Source organism: Manihot esculenta, chromosome 4 (genome assembly GCF_001659605.2).
Source record: "Manihot esculenta cultivar AM560-2 chromosome 4, M.esculenta_v8, whole genome shotgun sequence".
Lineage (NCBI taxonomy): Eukaryota > Viridiplantae > Streptophyta > Magnoliopsida > Malpighiales > Euphorbiaceae > Manihot > Manihot esculenta.
In genome coordinates this window covers 8215927-8235789 of record NC_035164.2, presented here as the reverse complement: position 1 = coordinate 8235789, position 19863 = coordinate 8215927, and the positions used below count along the sequence as shown (strand labels likewise).

Sequence of the window (19863 nt, the reverse complement as noted above, 5' to 3'; positions counted from 1 at the left end):
TCCCTTTTTTTATAAGGAATACCTTTAATTGTTATAATATTTTATTTTCTAATTCATCAAAATATCTCTTTATAAATTTTATGGCTATCTCTCTTAACAATATATTTTTTATCATCGTTTAATAATTTTAAATAAGTTAAGAAAAACAATAAATATTCTATATTTAAACAAAAAAATAAAAAGAAAAAAAATAATACTATATTACTTTTCAATTAAAATGTTCATACAAATATGATGAATCTAATTAATATTTTAAAATTATTCTATTTATTGAAAATAAATTAAAAAAGAAAATATTTAATAAAATATTAAAATTATAAAGTATTTATTTAAAAAATATTTATTTAAGTATGAAATTCTTTTAAAATTTAAGTGAAAGGCGTAAAAAAAAATATTAAATTCTGGTTTTCGGTTGAAATTTACTGTCTGATTTTTTTTAATAAAAAAGAAATACTAAACTAGTATTATTTGATATTTCAAACATAAGTCCAAAAAAAGAAAAAATTACATATGATTCCCAACCACTCTCCTTTCTCATTAGTTTGTCTTAGCTAGCCCACATCCACGTGCCCCACACCTATACACGTGTATATATAAATATAGCCTTTGCCATTTCCATGCACGACATTGACAAGCTCTTCCTTCTGCTCTTACTCTGATTCTCTGAAGGGCTAAATATGTATGTGGGATTTGTTGTGATGAGTTTTTTATTGACGGCTTCGGCGGCCGGCAACTTCAGTCAATATTTTGACATAACTTGGGGAGATGGTAGAGTAAAGATTCTTGAAAATGACCAACTTCTCACTCTTTCTCTTGACAAAGCTTCTGGTTCTGGCTTTAGATCAAAGAACCAATACTTGTTTGGGAGTATTGATATGCAGCTCAAGCTAGTGCCTGGAAATTCTGCTGGAACTGTCACTGCTTACTATGTGAGTTCGTCTTTAATTAATAAATTTTTGTATAACACATGGATCAAATGGTTTTTTTTTTCTTCATTAATTAGATAGTAATTGATCCCTTGTTAATTATAAGTTAAGTATGTAACTAATGAATTATTTGGTTTTTGAATGGTTCAGCTATCTTCCTTAGGGTCAGCCCATGATGAAATAGACTTTGAATTCCTTGGGAACCTTAGTGGAGATCCATATATTCTCCATACAAACGTATACACTCAAGGAAAAGGAAACAGAGAACAACAATTCTATCTTTGGTTTGATCCCACCCAAGATTTCCACACCTACTCCGTTCTTTGGAATCCTCAAGCCATCATGTAAGACTTCTCTTTTTTTTCTGTTAGAATATACGGTAACCTTAACCTTACTGTAACCTTAGAAGTAGAATCATCAGTTGGTCAGTTTGATTTAAAATTAAATTCAATCGAATAAATTAAAAATTGAAATTTTTGTATTTATAAAAATCAAATTGAATCGATTTTAATTAAAAATCGAATCGAATTGAATCGATTTAATTCAGTTTGATCGGTTTGAATTTTTAATAAATTTTTTATTTTTTACACTTTATTTTTATTATTTTAAAATTTAATTGAAATGTTTTAATGTTAATATAATCTAATCTCTCTATATTATTAAAAATAATATATTATTATTACTAATCGGTTCGGTTTGATTTTTTTGATTTTTTTATTAAAACTAAACCGAACTGAAATAACCAAAATTTTTAAAATTAAAAATCAAACTGAACTGAAATAAATAAAATACCAAATTGAATTTTTAAATTAATTCGATTCGGTCGATTTTTTTGATTTGAACCAAATACTCCACATTCCTAACGAGAAGAAAAGTCAGTTACACATTAATTTTTAATTCTTTAGATTCAACATAAATTGTGTTTGAATTAGAAATTTTGAGACAGTTAGATAGAAGATTTATATGATATTAGAATTTAACAATTTTTAATGAATTTTTTTTCAAATTTTTTTTGCAATTTTAAAGTTTCTCGGTGGATGGGATACCCATTAGAGAATTCAAGAACATGGAATCAAATGGTATAGAATTTCCAAAGAGCCAACCAATGTGGATATACTCTAGCCTATGGAATGCTGATGATTGGGCCACAAGGGGTGGACTTGTGAAGACAGACTGGAGCCAAGCACCTTTCACAGCTTCCTATAGCAACTTCGATGCACAGGCATGCATTTGGTCATCACCATCAGGATCTCTCTCTTGCTCCTTCAATTCCTCTGATAATTTATGGCTTACACAGACTCTCAACGCCACAGCCCAATCAACAGTGAAATGGGTCCAGGAGAACTACATGATTTACAACTATTGCGCTGATACTAACCGATTTCCTCAAGGACTCCCTCCTGAGTGCTCACTTGCTTGAATGTATTTATGTTTTTTCTAATAATACCACCACTAATAAATTTTCAGTGAATTTAGTTGCAAATTACTTGGTTTTATGTTTTTAATGGTAATATATAAAATTCGACGAGCAGTAATAGCGTACGATGATTTCAAAGAAAAATAGAGTACAAAAAAATCAATAATTACATTTTATTAGTAAAAAAAAAAAAAAAGGAAGATTTCCATTTGGCTGGATTTAGCATCATTTACATGCTAAATTCTAATTAGCTTCTTATTTCATGTAAGATGGACTATATGAAATTTCCGTTCTACCATCCTAGTAAAAAAAGTTGATTTTGGACTAAAACGAAAATCATATTAATCTAATTAAATTTAGAGTTAGAATTCCCAATAAGTTTTTAGTATGAACCATATTAAAATTGTATTGAAAATTGTTGTAAGAATTAGTCTTAATCTTTTTTAAATTGAATTAATTTTGAATCAGACTGAAATTATTGGTTCAATCTAGTTCAACTAATTAATTTTATTTTTTTAAGAAAAAAAATAAATTGTTTCAACTATTGTATTACCTCAATTTGAATCAAATAGAAATCAAACCATTATCAAAATCAAACTATCCTCAAATTGAAACTAATGGCCAGTCAAAAACTTTTTGCAATTTTACGATTTAATTTAAATTTTTTAAAATTAATAATGGTTAAAAATTGTAATGTTATTGTAATTGTGTTTAATTTTAAAATTCAAATTAAAAGAAATATACAAGAGTGAATTATTTTATTATATTTATATAATAGATAGACAAATAACTGTTAATAAAATAAAATTTTAAAATTTTTTCTATTTTATAATTTAATTTAAATATTTAAAAATTAATATAATTTAATTCAAAATTTCTAAATTTATCCCATCACTACGTTCTTCAAATATTCTATTTTTATATTTTAATGTAAAAAACCACAACTGATCTCAAATGCAATATTTATTTTTGTTTTTTATGTTTTAAACACTAGCTTATAGTTGTAAACAGTATAAAAATATTAATAACATAATTATAGACAATGAAATTAATTTTTAATTTTTATTATTTTGACATTTAAATGTTTAAAATGATGAATATTGATTAAATTTATTATGATATGCACCTGATAAAAAATTAATAACCATGAAACTTATTCTAATTTCTACTAGAACTATTAGTGATACTCCAGTTGTGGAGAAATAAATAAAAATAGATTTCAAAATTTTAAATTAAATTGTACTAATTTTTAAATATTTAAATTAAATTGTAAAGTAACAAAAATTTTAAATTTTTTTTACTAATAACCTTAGACAATTTTACCTACTTCTAGACATTTGAATATGTTTAAAATTAAATTATAAAATAGTATAAAGTTTCGAATTTTTTATGCCAACAGACAAACCTAAAATCATTAAAATTTAAAATTGTTAAGAATCAAAATCCAATATAGTTTATTCAAGGTTGTTCCAGAGGTTATTTAAATCGTTTCCCTCATTAATGTTTTATTATTTGTCCTTTTATCTATTTATAACCTACAGTATTACTAGTTGGGTAAAGCTCTCCTAATTCTACTGTAATATCCTTGCAGCAAAAATTGTACTAACCTGTTATGACCCAAGACCATTTGTTAACAGAATCAAACTCCGGAATTAAATTGTTTCTCATTGAAATAAGCAAGACTGGAATGTAATTTTAGCCGAAGCTAAGAGAATAAATTGTGAATTAATACCCCTAATATTTAGCACATATTAACCTAAATCGACTAACACAGCAAAATTGACAAAAATTGCAAATCTCCACCAAGAAAAGAAGGGGAAAAAAAGAAAAGAAAAGAAAAGAAAAAGCATTGCCCCTGCCATTTCTTGATTGATATACTCAAACCCCTTTATCATCTACGTGTTCTCACAAACGAAAAAGAAAAGGGAAAAAAGAAAGAAAGTAGGAACCAAAAGAAAAAGAAGAAAATAACTGGGGATAAAAGCATGGATAAACCAGTAAAACATCACTCCTCCATTGCATGGTTTTCGTCGGCTTGCTGTTGTGAGACCTTGGCCTTGATCTTGGGCAATGTAAGAGATGGCTCTTGAGCAAGAACCAAAGGAGGTTTGACCATGTGGATGCTCTGCTCCAATTCCTTTGCAGCCTCTCTCTGCTCCTTGCTTTTCTTGCCCTTCATCCTGCACATATTTTCAATTTATCAAGAGATTTTAGTAAAAATGATACAATATTAGCTCTATTATTCAATAATAACGGTAATAGCAATGGAGAGAATGTAACCTCTTTTCAATGTGTTTAGCTTCCCTGTTAGATCTGACTTTATCAATCTTCTTAATAGCCTTGAGAGTATTCTCAGCCAGATTTCTATCATATCTCTCAGGCCTATTCCTCTTTCTCTCGAACTCAAAGGTTGAATCCTGGACAATGAATAAAGAAATGAACAACGAATAGTTTTTGTTGTCAACCTAATGAATAGAAGGATGATAATATGTGATATCCCATCCAAAAGAAAAGTGAATAAAACATTGAAAGCAAAGAAAGTTTCTTAACCTGTGTCATATCCTTCCCATGCAAACGTCGGTAGGCCTTGGTCCATTTTACCTTGCGAGGGTTTCTCTTCATTTTGAAGTTCTTGTGGCATTTCGATCTACAAAATCGAAAAATCTGTAGAGAGATGGTTAAGCAGAAACTTGAGCAACAAAAATACCCTCAAAGATGAAATCAACTGAGGTTATCCTGGATTGCATTGGCAATATAGATAAATTATTCTCAACTAGATAAAATGGAATTACTAGATGACAATAACTCTCCTCAAGCAAGCAAAATTTGCAACATTTAGGAAAACAGCAAATGAAGTGTATTGCAAGCATAGCAAATGCCTAAATAAGACATAGCATAATAATGAATGTGAAACACTTACCTTGGCATCATTACGGACAAACTGGATACCATGTCCAGGGTATATGGTGGAGGAGCAGAACCAACACTTCTCCAATCTCATTGTGTCTTGGGATTACAGAACCCTGATATCCAGAGAGAGAGCAAAATCCAGGATAAGCACCAGAAAAAAAAAAAGAAAAAAAAACATATGAACAAATTGCTACTGCCAATTTCAACACTATAAAAGAGAATGCCTAACAGCAATTCAGTTCAAGTTCTACAGGTCAAACACTGATAAAGAATAGTTGCAATATAGTGCCATTAGTGACAAGAAGATGACAAATTAACCAAGGAAAGGGTAAAGGAGAAGAAAGAAACAGGAAAACATCCTTAGATTAACCATATTAACCATTTTAAGAGTTCCTTCTAGTGATAGTTACTTCATTAAATACTTGAGCATTCAACATAAGCTCAAATGAGAATGTCAAAGCAGGGGGGGTTTCAATTGCATAAGCTAAAAAACCAAAAAAGGTAACCCAACTACAAACACAGTTAAAGCTAAACATCTGCTTAAACCTCCTAATCTTATTTTTACAAGCATTACTTTTAGATATCTAGTGCCAGAATCAAAGGAAACATGAGCAAAAATCTCACCTCTCATACAAATTGCTATTCTCCAGGGCAAAATTCATTCATTTACACCATTATATTCATCTAAATTACACATACCAAAACCTCTATAAGGACCAATAAAAAAATCTTTTTGTTCCCTTATCAAATAAAGAATGATAATTTTAAGTTGAGAATATTCTTTTTTTCCCATTTATTAGAAGCATCAAACTATAGATAGAGACAACTACAGCATTCACGCTGAGCACAGCGAAGAAGTCCTTTGTAAAACAAACTAAATTAATAAAATTTGTTTTCTCATGAAGAATTTTAGGGATGGTAACGGGTAGGGCACCTGGTACCAGCGAAATTTTAAGTATCCAAACCCGAATCCTATACACTATCAAACCCGTCCCAAACAGTTTAAAAATAACATTTCACTACCGCATCCGTAGTGAACCACCAGACCCCGATTAACTCATAATCGGAACAAAAAAACAGAATCCACACAAAATGTCACATTTTAATAAAATTCAGAAGCCCATTTCAATCTCAAAAAACAACTCTGAATTCATTCAGGGTAGTGTTTAATTTCAACGAATTTTCAATAAATTTCACAATTACTACTCTCAGCATATATGTTGGCATTTCCAAGAATTTCATAAATCTCATATTAATATTTCAATAAAATTCAGAAATTCATTTCAATAATCTCACTAAAACAACTCTCAATCCATCACAATAGTCTTTATTTCAAAAAATTATCAATAAATCTCACAAATACAACCCATGCACATTCACATAAATCTTAATATTTATACAAATTTCAGAAACCCACATCAATAGATATCACAAATCTTAGAGAACACATATCTGAAGCCACAATCTCAAAACCCATTCAAACCTGCAGTGACTGAGGAGCAGCACCAGACGGCAGAAAGACTGGACCAGCGGACGCAGCAACGACGACCAGAGAAAGCGGCGGAGGAGAGGGAAGAAGCAGGCAGGACCAGCGGACGCAGCAACGAGGACCAGAGGAAGCCGCGGAGGAGAGTGAAGAAGCAACGAGAACCGGACGTAGCGACGATAACCAGAGGAAGCCGCGGAGGAGAGCGAAGAAGCAAAGAGCAGAGGGACGATAGGCGGGAAGCGCACGGCTACACCAGAGGAGAGACGGAGAGGCCGGAGGGGGCAGGAGAGGGGACGGACGGCAGTGTTGGGAGTTCGGAGTTGAGAGTTGAGAGAGAAATGTTAGGTTCAGAAATAAGGGTTTCAAAAGGGTTTGGGTATTTAGTTTTAGCAAAAATTATTAGATAAAAGTCCAAATAAGTCCCTATACTTTTATGTGAGACCAAATAAGCCCCTTTTGTTTCAAATAAACCCTCTACTTTTTTATTTAAGTTCAAATAGGTCCTAATATAATAAAGTTTTTTTTTAATAATAAAATAATATTTTATTTTCTAAATATTAATAACTAGTTTAAGTGTTAAATTAAATTAAAAGTTAAAAAAAATTGAAGAATTCAAGAACATTAAACCCATAAAATCCAGTTCAAGCAAAAAAAAAAAAATTAAACCCATCAAACTAGTTCATTTTGATATAAAAAAATAAAAAATAAAAATTCCATTCTACTGTCAGTGTTCTTATACAATGATTAACACCAAAGCTGATTCATTTTGATCAGAGCTATCTTCAAGCTTCTCACATTGAATCACATTTCAACTTCATTACAACATGCTCATACTAATCATACTAATCTTGTGGCTAATTTTATACAATATTTCATTCCTCTTAATTATTTAAAAATTTATCAAATTTTAGTCTTGTAGCATTTTAATATGAATTTTCTTCATATTTAATTAATTTATCATGAATTTATTGTGACGTTCTTAAAATTAAAATCGTTTGATTATCTATATTTTTAATCACATTAGTTAGTTAGAATGTATTAAAATAATATTTATTTATATTTGTAATCACATTAGTTAGTTAGGAGTATAATGAAATAATTTTTTTTATTTCATTATCTCTATGATAAAAATTTTTTTTATCACATGTTGCTCTGTTTCTACATTATTTTGTCGGTTGGAAGCAAATCTCCATTCTATCTCAGGCCATCTATTTCAACATCAAAAGCACTTAATGCTTGATCGATGGACCCAAATCTCAATACACTAACGCATTCGCATTCTGTAAAGTAGAGGACCTAAAAATTTTAATTGCACCAACGGCTCTCTACAATTCTAAGTCTCCACAGCTTTAACCCACCGATTAGACCAACTCAGCATCACCATCTTTTCATTTTTGAGTAATTTTTCTGCAGATTCTTGCAGTTCTGTTGAAATCAAGAATAATATTTAGGATCTGAATTTAGGATTTTAATAATAAAAAGGCTGATTGTGAGAAAGAAGAGAGGAAGATGTCAAGGAAGGAAAAATTATGAGAATGATTGTTAAAAAAAAAAAAAGGAAATGAGAAGATTTTGAATTTTGGATGTAGATTAGAAAATGGAAGGAAGCCTTCCGTAGTTCTAGTTTCTTCTTTTCTTTTCTTTTTTTTTATTTTTTATTAAATTATTTAAAAAGTTTAAATAAAAATATAAAAATTCATATTTTATTATTAAAAATATAAAAATATTATTTTTATTTAAAATTTTAAAAAATAGACTTATTTGAATTTAAATATAAAACAGAAGGATTTATTTAAAAAAAATATTAAAATTATGCTTGTTTAGTCTTTGCATAAAAGTATAAGGGATTATTTGAATTTTTATCCAAAAATTATTATTTAATTTTTTTATAAAAAAAAATTATTAATTAATTTCTCAATTTTAAAAATATATTAAAAAATTAAAATATTTAAAAGTGTATTAATTTATTTATTTATTAATTTTAATCACTAAATATTAAAAAAATTATTATTTTAATATGAAAAAATTAATTAATATATTTTTTATAAAATTAAAAAATTAACTCATAAATTTTTTTAAATTATAGAGATTAAATAATAAAATATTTAATAATTAAAATTAATAAAATAATTAATTAATAAAGTTTTTAAAATGTTAAAAATATTTTAATTTATTTTTTAAAATAAATTGATCAACTAATAAATTTTTTATAAGAGGGATGCTCTTGGTTTGAATTTAGAGATTGTATTAATGCATTTATACTCATAATATTTCATGATACGTAAAAGCCTTTTCTCAAATATTGAATACATGTAAGAAAGAGTTTTGCATACATGCTTCAATGAGCATGAAGATATTTACAAATCCAGTTTTTTTTTTAATCTCTCTTAGAGATCAATTATTTTTATAAAAAATCTTTAGGACACAAAATATATCTTGCATCTTACAAAAGTTGTTAGGGTATAAAGTGTTTCATGAAAGCTTTTAGGACATAAAGCACGTCCACTATCTCATAGAAGTCTTTAAGATACAAAGGACATCCTCTACCTAACAAAAGTTTTCAAGATACAAAGTACATTCTAGACTAGGCATTTGGAATACAAGGTATACTCCTTAAGACTCAAAGCATGTCCTAGTAGAATACAAAGAACGTTCTGCACGCTACAAGACCTCAAATATGCCTTGTTTTTTTCTTAAGATGCTTATATATTCATATGCATATTTAGGTTTTAAAATACAAAGTACATTCTTTAGGATACAAAGCATGTTCTAACAGAATACAAAGCGCGTTCTGTAAGCTACAAAACACAAAGTATGCCTTCGTTTTTATTTGGATACTTATCCATTCCTATGCATATATAGGCTTTAGAGTACAAAGTACATTACTTAGAATATAAAGCATGTCTTAGCAAAACACAAAATACAAAATACATTATGCAGGCCATAAGGCATGAAGTACGTCTTAGTTTTCTTTAGAGATGCTTATATATTCATGTGCATTTTCTAGATTTAGATTACAAGCTATATTCTTTAGGATACAAATCATATCCTAGTATAATACAAAGTATCTCCTCCAAGTCATAGGACATGAAGTACATCCAACTAGATCTTATCTACCATGTGTGGTCTTGGGATACAAAGTACATCCTATAGATCCGACTTTAAGTCAAAATCACATTATCATTTTGTCATGTCTTATCGAACTATGTGGAGTCTAATTCTTCCTCCAAAATGGAAGATATGTAGATAACATGGGAAACTCTAGTGCAAAGCCTCAAAATCACAAAAATCTTAAATCACTTTTTCTAGATTAGGGTTCAAAGCACACCCTAAAGCTCCTCGAACTATGTGCGAATTTGATGCTTCTTCCCAAAGGGCTTGAAAAAATATGGGTATAAATATAAAAAACAGAATCACAATCAAAATCACAGATATTTTATTACATAAGTTCTGCCTTAGTTCAGGCAAATCGAGTGAGTCATAGAAAATGGGGACTCATTTCATGTTAGGAACACTTTGACAAACCTTATATATCATCCAGCCTATGCCAAAATAGAGGGTGAACGGTTAACCCCTAATTTTTATATATTAAGTAATGCTCATTTGAGACAATAACGCTCAGTGAAGATCGCATCATGGTTCTAATATATTTTAAATTATTTTTAGAGTATTAAAATGGATGTTCTATTTCATGAAAAAAGTAAAAATAAAAATTAGAAAAGGTGAAAAATAAAATGATAAAATATAATAAAATTAAAGCTAGGAGTAATTAGTTATAAATTTTAAAAATTGAGTAAAACAATCAAATATTTTTAGATGTTCCCAAATAATGTCACTATTTAAAAAGTCCTATCTTGAACTTCTAATTATTAAATCAAGTGATTCATGATTCTAAAATTAAGTTTAGGAAGTGAAGTAAATTTCTTATCTTTTTGAGTTTTTCAAGTGCTCAGAATTTATCTAAGGGAGATTTATAATTTAGTCCCTGGATATTGCCATTATTAACAAGTCAGTCCCTGTATTTTTAGAAACCTATTAAAATGTCCTTATGTTTTCTTTCCGTCAACGAAATAGTCCTTCCATCTATTTTTACCATTAAAAATATAGTAAAAGACCAAATTACCCCCTCCTTTTCCTCCTCCTCCTTCCTTTTCTTCTTCATCAATTCTTCCTCCTTCTTCTGCTTCTTCTTCTGCTTCTGCTTCTGCTTCTTCTTTTGCTTTTGCTTTTGCTTCTTTTGCTTCTTCTTCTTCTTCTGCTTCTTCTTCTTCTCCTTCTTCTTCTTCTTCTTTTTCTTCTTTTTCTTCTTCTTCTCCTTCATCATTTTCTTTTTCTTCTTCTTCTTCTCCTTCATCATCATCATCATCTTCTTCCTTTTTGAGGAGGAGGAGGAGGAGGAGGAGGAGGGACTATTTCGTTGACGGAAAAAAATGATAAGGACATTTTAATAGATGTGAGAAAAGATAGGGACTATTTCGTTGACAAAAAGAAACGATAAGGACGTTTTAATAGATATGAAAAAAGATAAGGACGTTTTAATAGATATGAAAAAAGATAAGGACGTTTTAATAGATATGAAAAAAGATAAGGACGTTTTAATAGATTTATGAAAATATAGGGAGGGACGATTTCGTTGACGGAAAGAAACGATGAGAAGGGATTATTTCGTTGACGGAAAGAAATGATGAGGAGGGACTATTTCATTGACGGAAAGAAACGATAAGGACGTTTTAATAGATATGAGAAAAGATAGGGACTATTTCATTGACGGAAAGAAACGATAAGGACGTTTTAATAGATATAAAAAAAGATAAAAATGTTTTAATAGAATTTTTAAAATGTAGGGACTGACTTGTTAATAATAGCAATATCCAAGGACTAAATAAGAGGTTTTATTTGAGGGTAAAATTGGATTTTAAAAATTTTCTCTCTCCTCCTTTATCTAATTTTAACGGAAAAGAGGACGGAATGACTATTTCATTGACGGAAAGAAAATATAAGGACGTTTTAATAAGTTTCTAAAAATACAAGGACTGACTTGTTAATAATAGCAATATCCAGAGACTAAATTATAAATCTTCCTTTATCTAATTCTGGAGCAGCTAAATGGCGAAGGCAGTATGTCACAAACCATACTTCCTTTTAGTGTCTTTCTTTCACGATTCTTTTATTTTGTGTGAGAAAATCTCTATAAAATTTCATATTTGTTTGAGATCATTTGTTATTTTTCCTATATTTTCACTTTTCATTTTCAAAATGTGTCATAATCACATATAGGTCTTAATAGGTGCAATTTTCTTTATTTTGTGTTATTTGATTGTTCTTGACGTGTTTTTTCTATATTTGATCTTTACTTTTACCATATTAACATATGTTTTAGCATATAAGATCAGGAGATAGAAGGCGGCTAGGACTCCTATGTGATATCCTTTTGGATTGAAATTCACCTCCCTAGAAATTGTATTCATATTAGAATTTTATTCCCTTTAGGTTTCTATTTTTAATTCGATATTCAGACCTAATTTTTAATTAATTTATTTCTGAATTTTTATTTATTTTATTTAATTATGGTAATTTGTTATTTTATTTTATTATGGAATTTTATTTTAATTAAATGATCAAGAAAAGTGGTAAAAAGCCTAATTTAACCTTTTGACAATATGTTAGTTGAAACCCTGTGTGCAAGTTTTGCTTTGGTAGATCCATGAAGCCTATGGTGGAGACCTAATTAATAATAGAGACTCAATTGGAATGCTTCGAAGGTCCTTTGCAAATGATGATGGGCCTAAGGCTAGAGATGAGCAGTATTCGGTTTAAATAAAAAAAATCAACCGAACCGAATTAATTTAAAAATTGGATTCAATTTTTTATTTATTTCGATTTGATTTGATTTGGTTTTTAATTTTAAAAATTTTAGTTATTTTAGTTATTTTAGTTCGATTCGATTTTGATAAAAAATCAAAAAATTCGAACCGAATCGATTAGTGATAATAGTATATTATTTTCAATAATATAAAGAGATTAGATCATATTAAAGTTAAAATATTTCAATTAAATTTTAAAAATACTAAAAATAAAGTGTAAAAAATAAAAAATTTATTAAAAATTTAAACCAATCAAATCAAACTGAATTAAACTGAATCAGACCGATTCGATTCGATTCGATTACTGATCAAAATTGATTCGATTTTTATAAATACCAAAAATTTGATTTTAAGTTTGATTTTCAGTTTATTCGGTTCGGTTCAATTTTGAACCGAATCGATCGAATGCTCACCCCTACCTAAGGCCTTGTAATATATTTGGATTGGTTTAATTATTTTGTTTTAGTTATTTTTGAGTTATGTAATTATTTGTTTTTCTCCATCCTCTTTCTTTTGGCCTTTTGGATGTTAATTCTATTCTTAATGTTTTCCGCAAATTTAATATGCATGTAATTCAATTTAGTAAAATAGGTTATTCACTTAGTAATTCTAAGAATTAATTATGTATGTTAGAGACATGGTTTGTATGCTTAGTGGTTGTTTCACTTTGATATGAAAATTGACTAAGTAATAAATACCTTAAGGCAAGTTAATCATAAAAATAGGCTTAATTTATATGGTTAAAAACCTAGTGGACCTATTTTTACTATACGACTAAATTTAACCTAGAAAACATGCATACTACGGAACCCAACTTTAGTGCTAATTGAACTGTGGCATGTACTTGAACTTAGAAACATGTCTCAACATTTAGTAACCATTTTCACATGTTAAGACGGAAGGATGCTTGTGCAATGTGTAATTGTGTGAATAAATGTGCGTGTGATAATTATATTACATAATACTTGAAAAGGATTTCATCCTAATTAAGGCAAAATATAAGAATCAATATAGGAGGTTGGTACAGATTTTCAAGTAAATTTCAAACGACAAGAGTGCCTAATACTTTCTCTCTCTCGTACCCACTATCCTGAACCTAGACCATTGGGTTATGGATTTCTTTTCTCCACTCTTCACCAAGTGATAAAATATCTGGCTCTCATAGTAATAAGAAGACGAGGTCCTAACTAATTAAGGAGAATTTATGCACCCATAATCCCATGTCGACTAGCAAAGAAAGTTTATTGAATTTATTAATAGCTAGCAAAAATAACTATAACTTGGTTTAACTATTTTAGACCAAGTAGAAAATGGGTCCAAAAATTATTTAGGTTAGTTATAAATGGGTTGTTATAATTAGTATCATATCACTCTAAATCAAAAAAAATTATACAGAGCTAGTGATTATGTGAGAAAAATACAATTCTTAGAATGAGGTAGAGTTTTTCGAGAGATTAGTGAACCACATTACTCGAGAGTTCGGTCCTAACTTAGTAATTATACTTGACTCAACATAATAGGGTTGTAATGAGGGCATCGGAAAATTGAGTCGAGGAGAATGTGGGAATCCCACATCATCCAACAAAATAAAGTTTATTGGATTTATATAATAGCTAACAAAAACTATTAAATGATTTAGATTAACTATTTTGAGCAAAGTAAAAAATAGGTCCAAAAGTTTTTTAGGCCATTTTTAGCTAACTATTATAGGTTCATTCATCGAGGAATTAGAGTGAAGGGGTGATGAATTCCATGGGGAAATACAATTAGCCCTTAAAACCATCGAGGGAATAATAAGGTAAGGTGAGTCTAAAGCCCCCTCTCTTTATAATGAAGTTGCTAGCCTTATGGAAGAGAATAAACTCCTAAGAGAGGAGCTTAGGAGACTTTTGTTGGCACTAAAGAAGATTGTGGATGAGGTGGAGCTCATGAGAAACCCAAGATAGGCAAGTTCATCCTTTTCATTGGAGGAGCCTAATGAAAGAGAAAGAGAGGTGCCTCAGTCGCATTCCAATGAGTTAGAGGATACAAGAGAGATCAAGAAGGGAGGTCCAAATACTTTTTTTCATTAAGGGCCACACAAGGTGAAGGATTGCCAAAAGAGGAGAAGGCTCGTGACGATGTTCAAGGAGAGGAGTCCTTGCTGAAAGGAAAGGATGCATGTCTTATGGCACTTTGTAATGTGGATTCATGTGAAAGGGAAGTGAGTACCTGTAAAGGGAAGGATCCAAAGAAATGTTGTGTACGAGGTGAAGTCGAGTTGCCAAAAACACATTGAGGGAGAATGTGGATTATGCTAAGGATGAGGTGTCCAAAGGAGAGTTAACAATTGAATGTCCAAGGGAGGTAGTGTTGCTGACGTGAGGGAGGCGAAGGTAATGTTGCTTAAAGAGTAATCATAAGTGCAAGGCCAAGAAAATGGCAAAGTTACTTAACCACACAGACAAGGTGAGCGCTTTTGGAGCACAAGTGGAGAATGTCTTAAGGCAACGAATAGTATGTAGGTTGATGTACGTTACATGTAGGTGGACATATAAGAAGGATCGACATTAAGAATGTACGTAGACATACAAGGAGATCCGACTTTAGCCTGTATATAGGTGGATGTGTGAGGAAGACACAACAAAGACATCATCAAAATGAGTGGGGAAGGACATCATGTGCCAATGATGAAGAACTAAAAATCTCCACTATTTGTGGAAAAATGAGTCGAAGGTGTCATGGGGCTGAAATTTGCTAAGTGTTGCAAGTGCAACCAAAAGGTGGTTTAATGGACTAATTCTACATTGGAGGCAAATTCACTAACGTAAGGTACAAAACTAGCTTTGTTGGCCAGGAGAAGCACTAACACAAGGCAGAATTGCTGGGAGGATGCAGGTAGGGCTGTGCAATCGGTCGGTTCTGTTCCAAACCGAACGGAACCGAAAAAATCGAAAATCGAATTGTAAAAATATTAAAAATCGAAAAAATTGATTATAAAAATATAACCGAACCGAATCGAACTGATAAAAATCAGTTCGGTTTGATTCAAACCGAAATCTGTAATTTTTTTTGAATGTTTTGCTTTTAATTTCAGTAGAATAATTTAATAAATATTTCACATAAATTTACCAATAAATATTGTCTGAATACATAATGATAATATTTAAAAAATTCATAAAAATCTGTGTAAAATTTTAAAATACATATAAAATTAATAAAAGTATATATAAAATCGGTTTTTCGGTTTTTCGATTATTTAACACGTTTAAACCGAACCGAACTGAAAACTGAATAAGTTGAAAAATATTAATCGAACCGAACCAAATATTTCGATTAACTAAACCATTAAATCGAAATTGATCGGTTCGGTTCGATTTTTCGATTCAAATCGATTTATGCTCTCCCCTAGATGCAGGGGCTAAAGAGGTTCAACTAGCCTAGGGCGTGGAAAAAGAGGTTCGCTGTTGGAGCTATAAGGCCATTGGGAAAGTTGAGTGCTAAAGCTGGCAGGTTGTTGAGACATTGGGCAAGACAGCTATAACATGAGATTCATTTGGAGTATTGCGAGACGTGTAGCAATGCTGCTTGATATGCTGATGGGCTGCTGGAAAAGTAGTGGGCCACTAGAGGCGAAACAAAGTTCTGCTGAGACATGGAAGGCTATTGTAGTTAAACAAGCTCGAGCCTGATACTGTGGAAATGAGATTAATAACTACAGTAACTGTGCAACGTAAGATGGGCCTATTAAAGAAACAATATGCACTACCCAATGAGGAAATGAGGCTTGGCTTGCCAAATTGGGCTCCACAAGCAAGCGTGCTCTCATTTCCAAACCTAAATTTTTTATGAACATTATCGTAAGCCAAACCCAATATATACTTTCGTGAGCCAAATCTAAATTTTTTAAAGTCCAGCTCTATATAAATTTAGTTACACTTTTAAACTTGCATATATTTGGATCGTTAAGATTTAAAAGCTCATCTTTATAAGTTTACGAGTTAATTTGTGAATATACTTATTTAACTAAAATTATTTTAGCTTTAAACTTATTAGTTTTAAACTAAAACTCATTGTACATATAAATAAATTAAACTACTCATAAACTATTCGAAACTAAACTCGATAAAAACTTGACTCGTCTAAACTCATTTGCTAAATAAGCCAAACTTGAACTTCTTAATACTCCACTCAAGTTCGAAATGAGTAAATCTCGAATTTGGCTCGAGCTCGAAAAATTTTTAACGAACCAAGTTTGAGCTCTTTAAAACTCGACTCGGGTTGGTTTGTTTACACTCCTATTCAAGGTGTATAGTAAAGGGCCAAAAACAGATAATCACACGTAGTAATATGTTGGAACATACGATAGAACATACGATAGACTATAAAAATGCCGGAACAACCTAAATAAGGTTCAAATAGGTTGGAACTTTTTCAAAACAAGCAGAAATTGATCAAGAGTATCTGGGCAACAATTGTAGCAAAATTTTAGAGCCATCTACAAGGTGAAACAAGGCTAGAACCTACATAAACTTTATTTCCAGACTCAGATATCTCATGTGAGGTTCATTTTAAAGAGACTACTGCCCTTTTAAAGAACCCATGTGAGAGTAGCTAGGGCTTTGTTGTACACACTTTGAAAAGATTTATCTACTTAGTCTATTGAGTTCTTTAGCATCAAATACTTTTTCTACAATATTCAGCTTTCTTAATTACTTTCCTAGCTTCTATAAATTCCTTTAATTCTCCCAATTGCCCAAGGTTAATTTAGTTTTTCTGTTTACCCTCTATTGTTGCTCTAAACATCCTTATTGGGACGGACGTTGTGAGGTGGACGTTGTGAGGTTAACTTTGTGGAGAGGTGGACGTAGTTCGACAAACTGAGCGGAGTGCCGCATAGAATTGGGGTTCAAATCGAAAGGTCTGTGACAGAAGATAGAGAGAGATTTCCCTCTGTTCCGAGGGACAAAAGAAAATCCAACTCCAAACGACTTCACAATTTAAACTTAAAATATTATTATTAAATTTTCAGGATTTATTTTTTAGTCTTATCAAACATCACCTAGCACACATTGAATTTAATAAATATTTTGTATGACATGATAATTAAAATATTTAGACAAGTTGAGAAGGGCTGGAGAGTAAAGATTCAAACATGTCTTGAAGTGAATTACATATGTTTTTAATCATTAAGGTATGTAAGGCTGGACTAATTTTTATTATTAACATTGAAAATACTTATTACTCTTATGACAATGTTTAATTTCACTGGAAAAATAAATCAAAACTCCACATTTTGTAAAATTAAAAAATAAATATTGGATCCATCATGAAATTAGTTGAATTTCTTATTAATTATGTAGTTGTGAAAAAAAATTAAATTCTCAAATTTGATAAAAAAAATGACTTTATTTATAATTTTTTAATAAAAAATGATATGATTTTAAATTAGGTTTTCTAATTAATGGTAATTTAACAAATGACTATTTTTAGTAGTAAAGATGAAAATTTAAGTATTAAATTATTTTTTATTAAAAAATACTAAATCTTAGGGTGCGTTTCATAATATAAAATTTTAATTTTTGCTATTTATCTCTTAAAAGTTATTTTCTTAAAACCGTTTCTATAAAAATAAATTTATAAATTTTTATATAGGAATCGGTAGTAAAATATTTTTTTAAATATAATATTTAATAATAAAATAAAAATAAAAATAATTTGTAAATTGTAATATCCCGCTAAACTCCAGCGTCGGAATTCTCACTTTCCGACGAAATTTCCGTCGGAATCCAGAATGTCGAAACTAGAATATTTACAAGGGTAAAATAAAGTTTTCATAAAATGAATTTTTAGTTTTATTGTTTGGAATTTTGTTTAGGAAATAAAAGAGTTATAGAGAAATCCTCAGGTTCGGCTGCCGAACTTTCAAGGTTCGGCCACTGAAGGTGGTTCCTCCAGTCGCCTATAAGAGGCCTTCAACCCGAAAATGAGAGAGCTTCCTCTCCATTGTCGGGCAGAGGTAAGTCCAGGCCCTTTCTTTGATGTTTTTGCTGGAATTTCTTCAAATTTCTCCAAGAATTCATGAGCTTCCCCTTATTTTTGAAGATTTGAGTTCAAATCTAGAGTTTTAAACCTTGGAGACCTCAGGAGATCGTTTTCTCTCATCTCCAAGTTTGGGTGGCTGTCGCCTTTGTGTCTCAAAGAGGTAAGTTCAAATCTTTGCTTTTCTCTTGTTACTGAAAGATTTAAAGGGGTTTAAGGGTTATTAATGCATACAAATTGTTAAATCTAAAGTTTAGGGTTTGGGTTAGGGTTGATGATGAATGTTTCCTCTTGTGTTGTTGTTGTTGTATGATGGGGATTAGCTAAGTCTTAGATGCCTCTTATGCGTATTGAGTATGTATGGTTGTTTTTTTTAGCTGTGTGTGTGAGAAACAAAGCTTTTGGTGATTGTGTGCTTAGGGCAGAATCGGGTTCTGCCTTGCTGGAGAACCCAGGTTCGGCCGCTAAACCTGCAGGTAGAGGCAACCTTTTGGCCGCCTAAACTGCCCCCAAAAGTATTAACTTTCGAATCTGTGAAGGGGTTTAGGCCGCCGAACCTGCCCCCGAAAGTCCCTGACTTTCAGATCTGTGAAGGGTTTTAGGCCGTCGAACCTGCCCCCGAAAGTCCTTAACTTTCAGATTGTGAGGGACCTTCGGCCGCCGAACTTGCCACCGAAAGTCCCCTGCCCATCCTCTTTCTGCTTGCTTTATATACATGTTTTGGTATGCCTTAGGGGTTTTTGGGGAGTTGTTTAGAGTCTTGTAAAGGTTATGTTTGGTCCCTCATTGAGTCCATCTGTGTAGGATCAGACTTGGGAGACCGTAGAGACTTGCAATGAGATAGCTGCCCCAGTATTAGATGAGCGTCGGCTAGAGGTGAGTAGAACTGAACTGATCTATTACTTTAAAGGAATCAAACTTTTTAAGCATGCTCATGCATCACAATTGTCATGTATATGTATTAGGTTGTTTGTATTAGATTTCAAGAATATGATGCATTGCATAATTTACTGTTGTTGTAGATGGATGTTGGATGACCCACTAGCTCTTGAGTATGATATGTTATGATGTATATGGAAGTTCAGGTTGAGACCCATTCTACGCCTCTGGCATTATGAATATGTTATGATATGTTTAAGAGGAAGTCCTAATGAGCACCCGTCGTGGGCCGGACACTATTGGAATTGGTAGAGGGCTACTGGTGACAAATCCATCTTTATGTGAATTGTTTGTGTT

At 30.9% G+C, this 19863-nt stretch overlaps 2 protein-coding genes across 2 annotated transcripts; one reads left to right on the top strand and one right to left on the bottom strand.

Annotated features, from left to right (window-relative positions):
• Positions 1 to 522: 522 nt before the first annotated feature.
• Positions 523 to 2561, top strand: LOC110614012 (probable xyloglucan endotransglucosylase/hydrolase protein 23). Its single transcript, XM_021755457.2, has 3 exons — positions 523 to 929; positions 1077 to 1270; positions 1953 to 2561. Exons 1-3 carry the CDS (start codon positions 678 to 680, stop codon positions 2344 to 2346), a joined length of 840 nt encoding a protein of 279 aa, XP_021611149.1. The 5' UTR covers positions 523 to 677; the 3' UTR covers positions 2347 to 2561.
• A 1617-nt stretch (positions 2562 to 4178) lies between these two features.
• On the bottom strand, positions 4179 to 7111 carry LOC110612903 (probable ribosome biogenesis protein RLP24). Its single transcript, XM_021753747.2, has 5 exons — positions 6737 to 7111; positions 5264 to 5366; positions 4894 to 5007; positions 4624 to 4760; positions 4179 to 4523 (listed from the first exon to the last, which is right to left on the bottom strand). Exons 2-5 carry the CDS (start codon positions 5342 to 5344, stop codon positions 4349 to 4351), a joined length of 507 nt encoding a protein of 168 aa, XP_021609439.1. The 5' UTR covers positions 5345 to 5366; positions 6737 to 7111; the 3' UTR covers positions 4179 to 4348.
• Positions 7112 to 19863: the final 12752 nt, after the last annotated feature.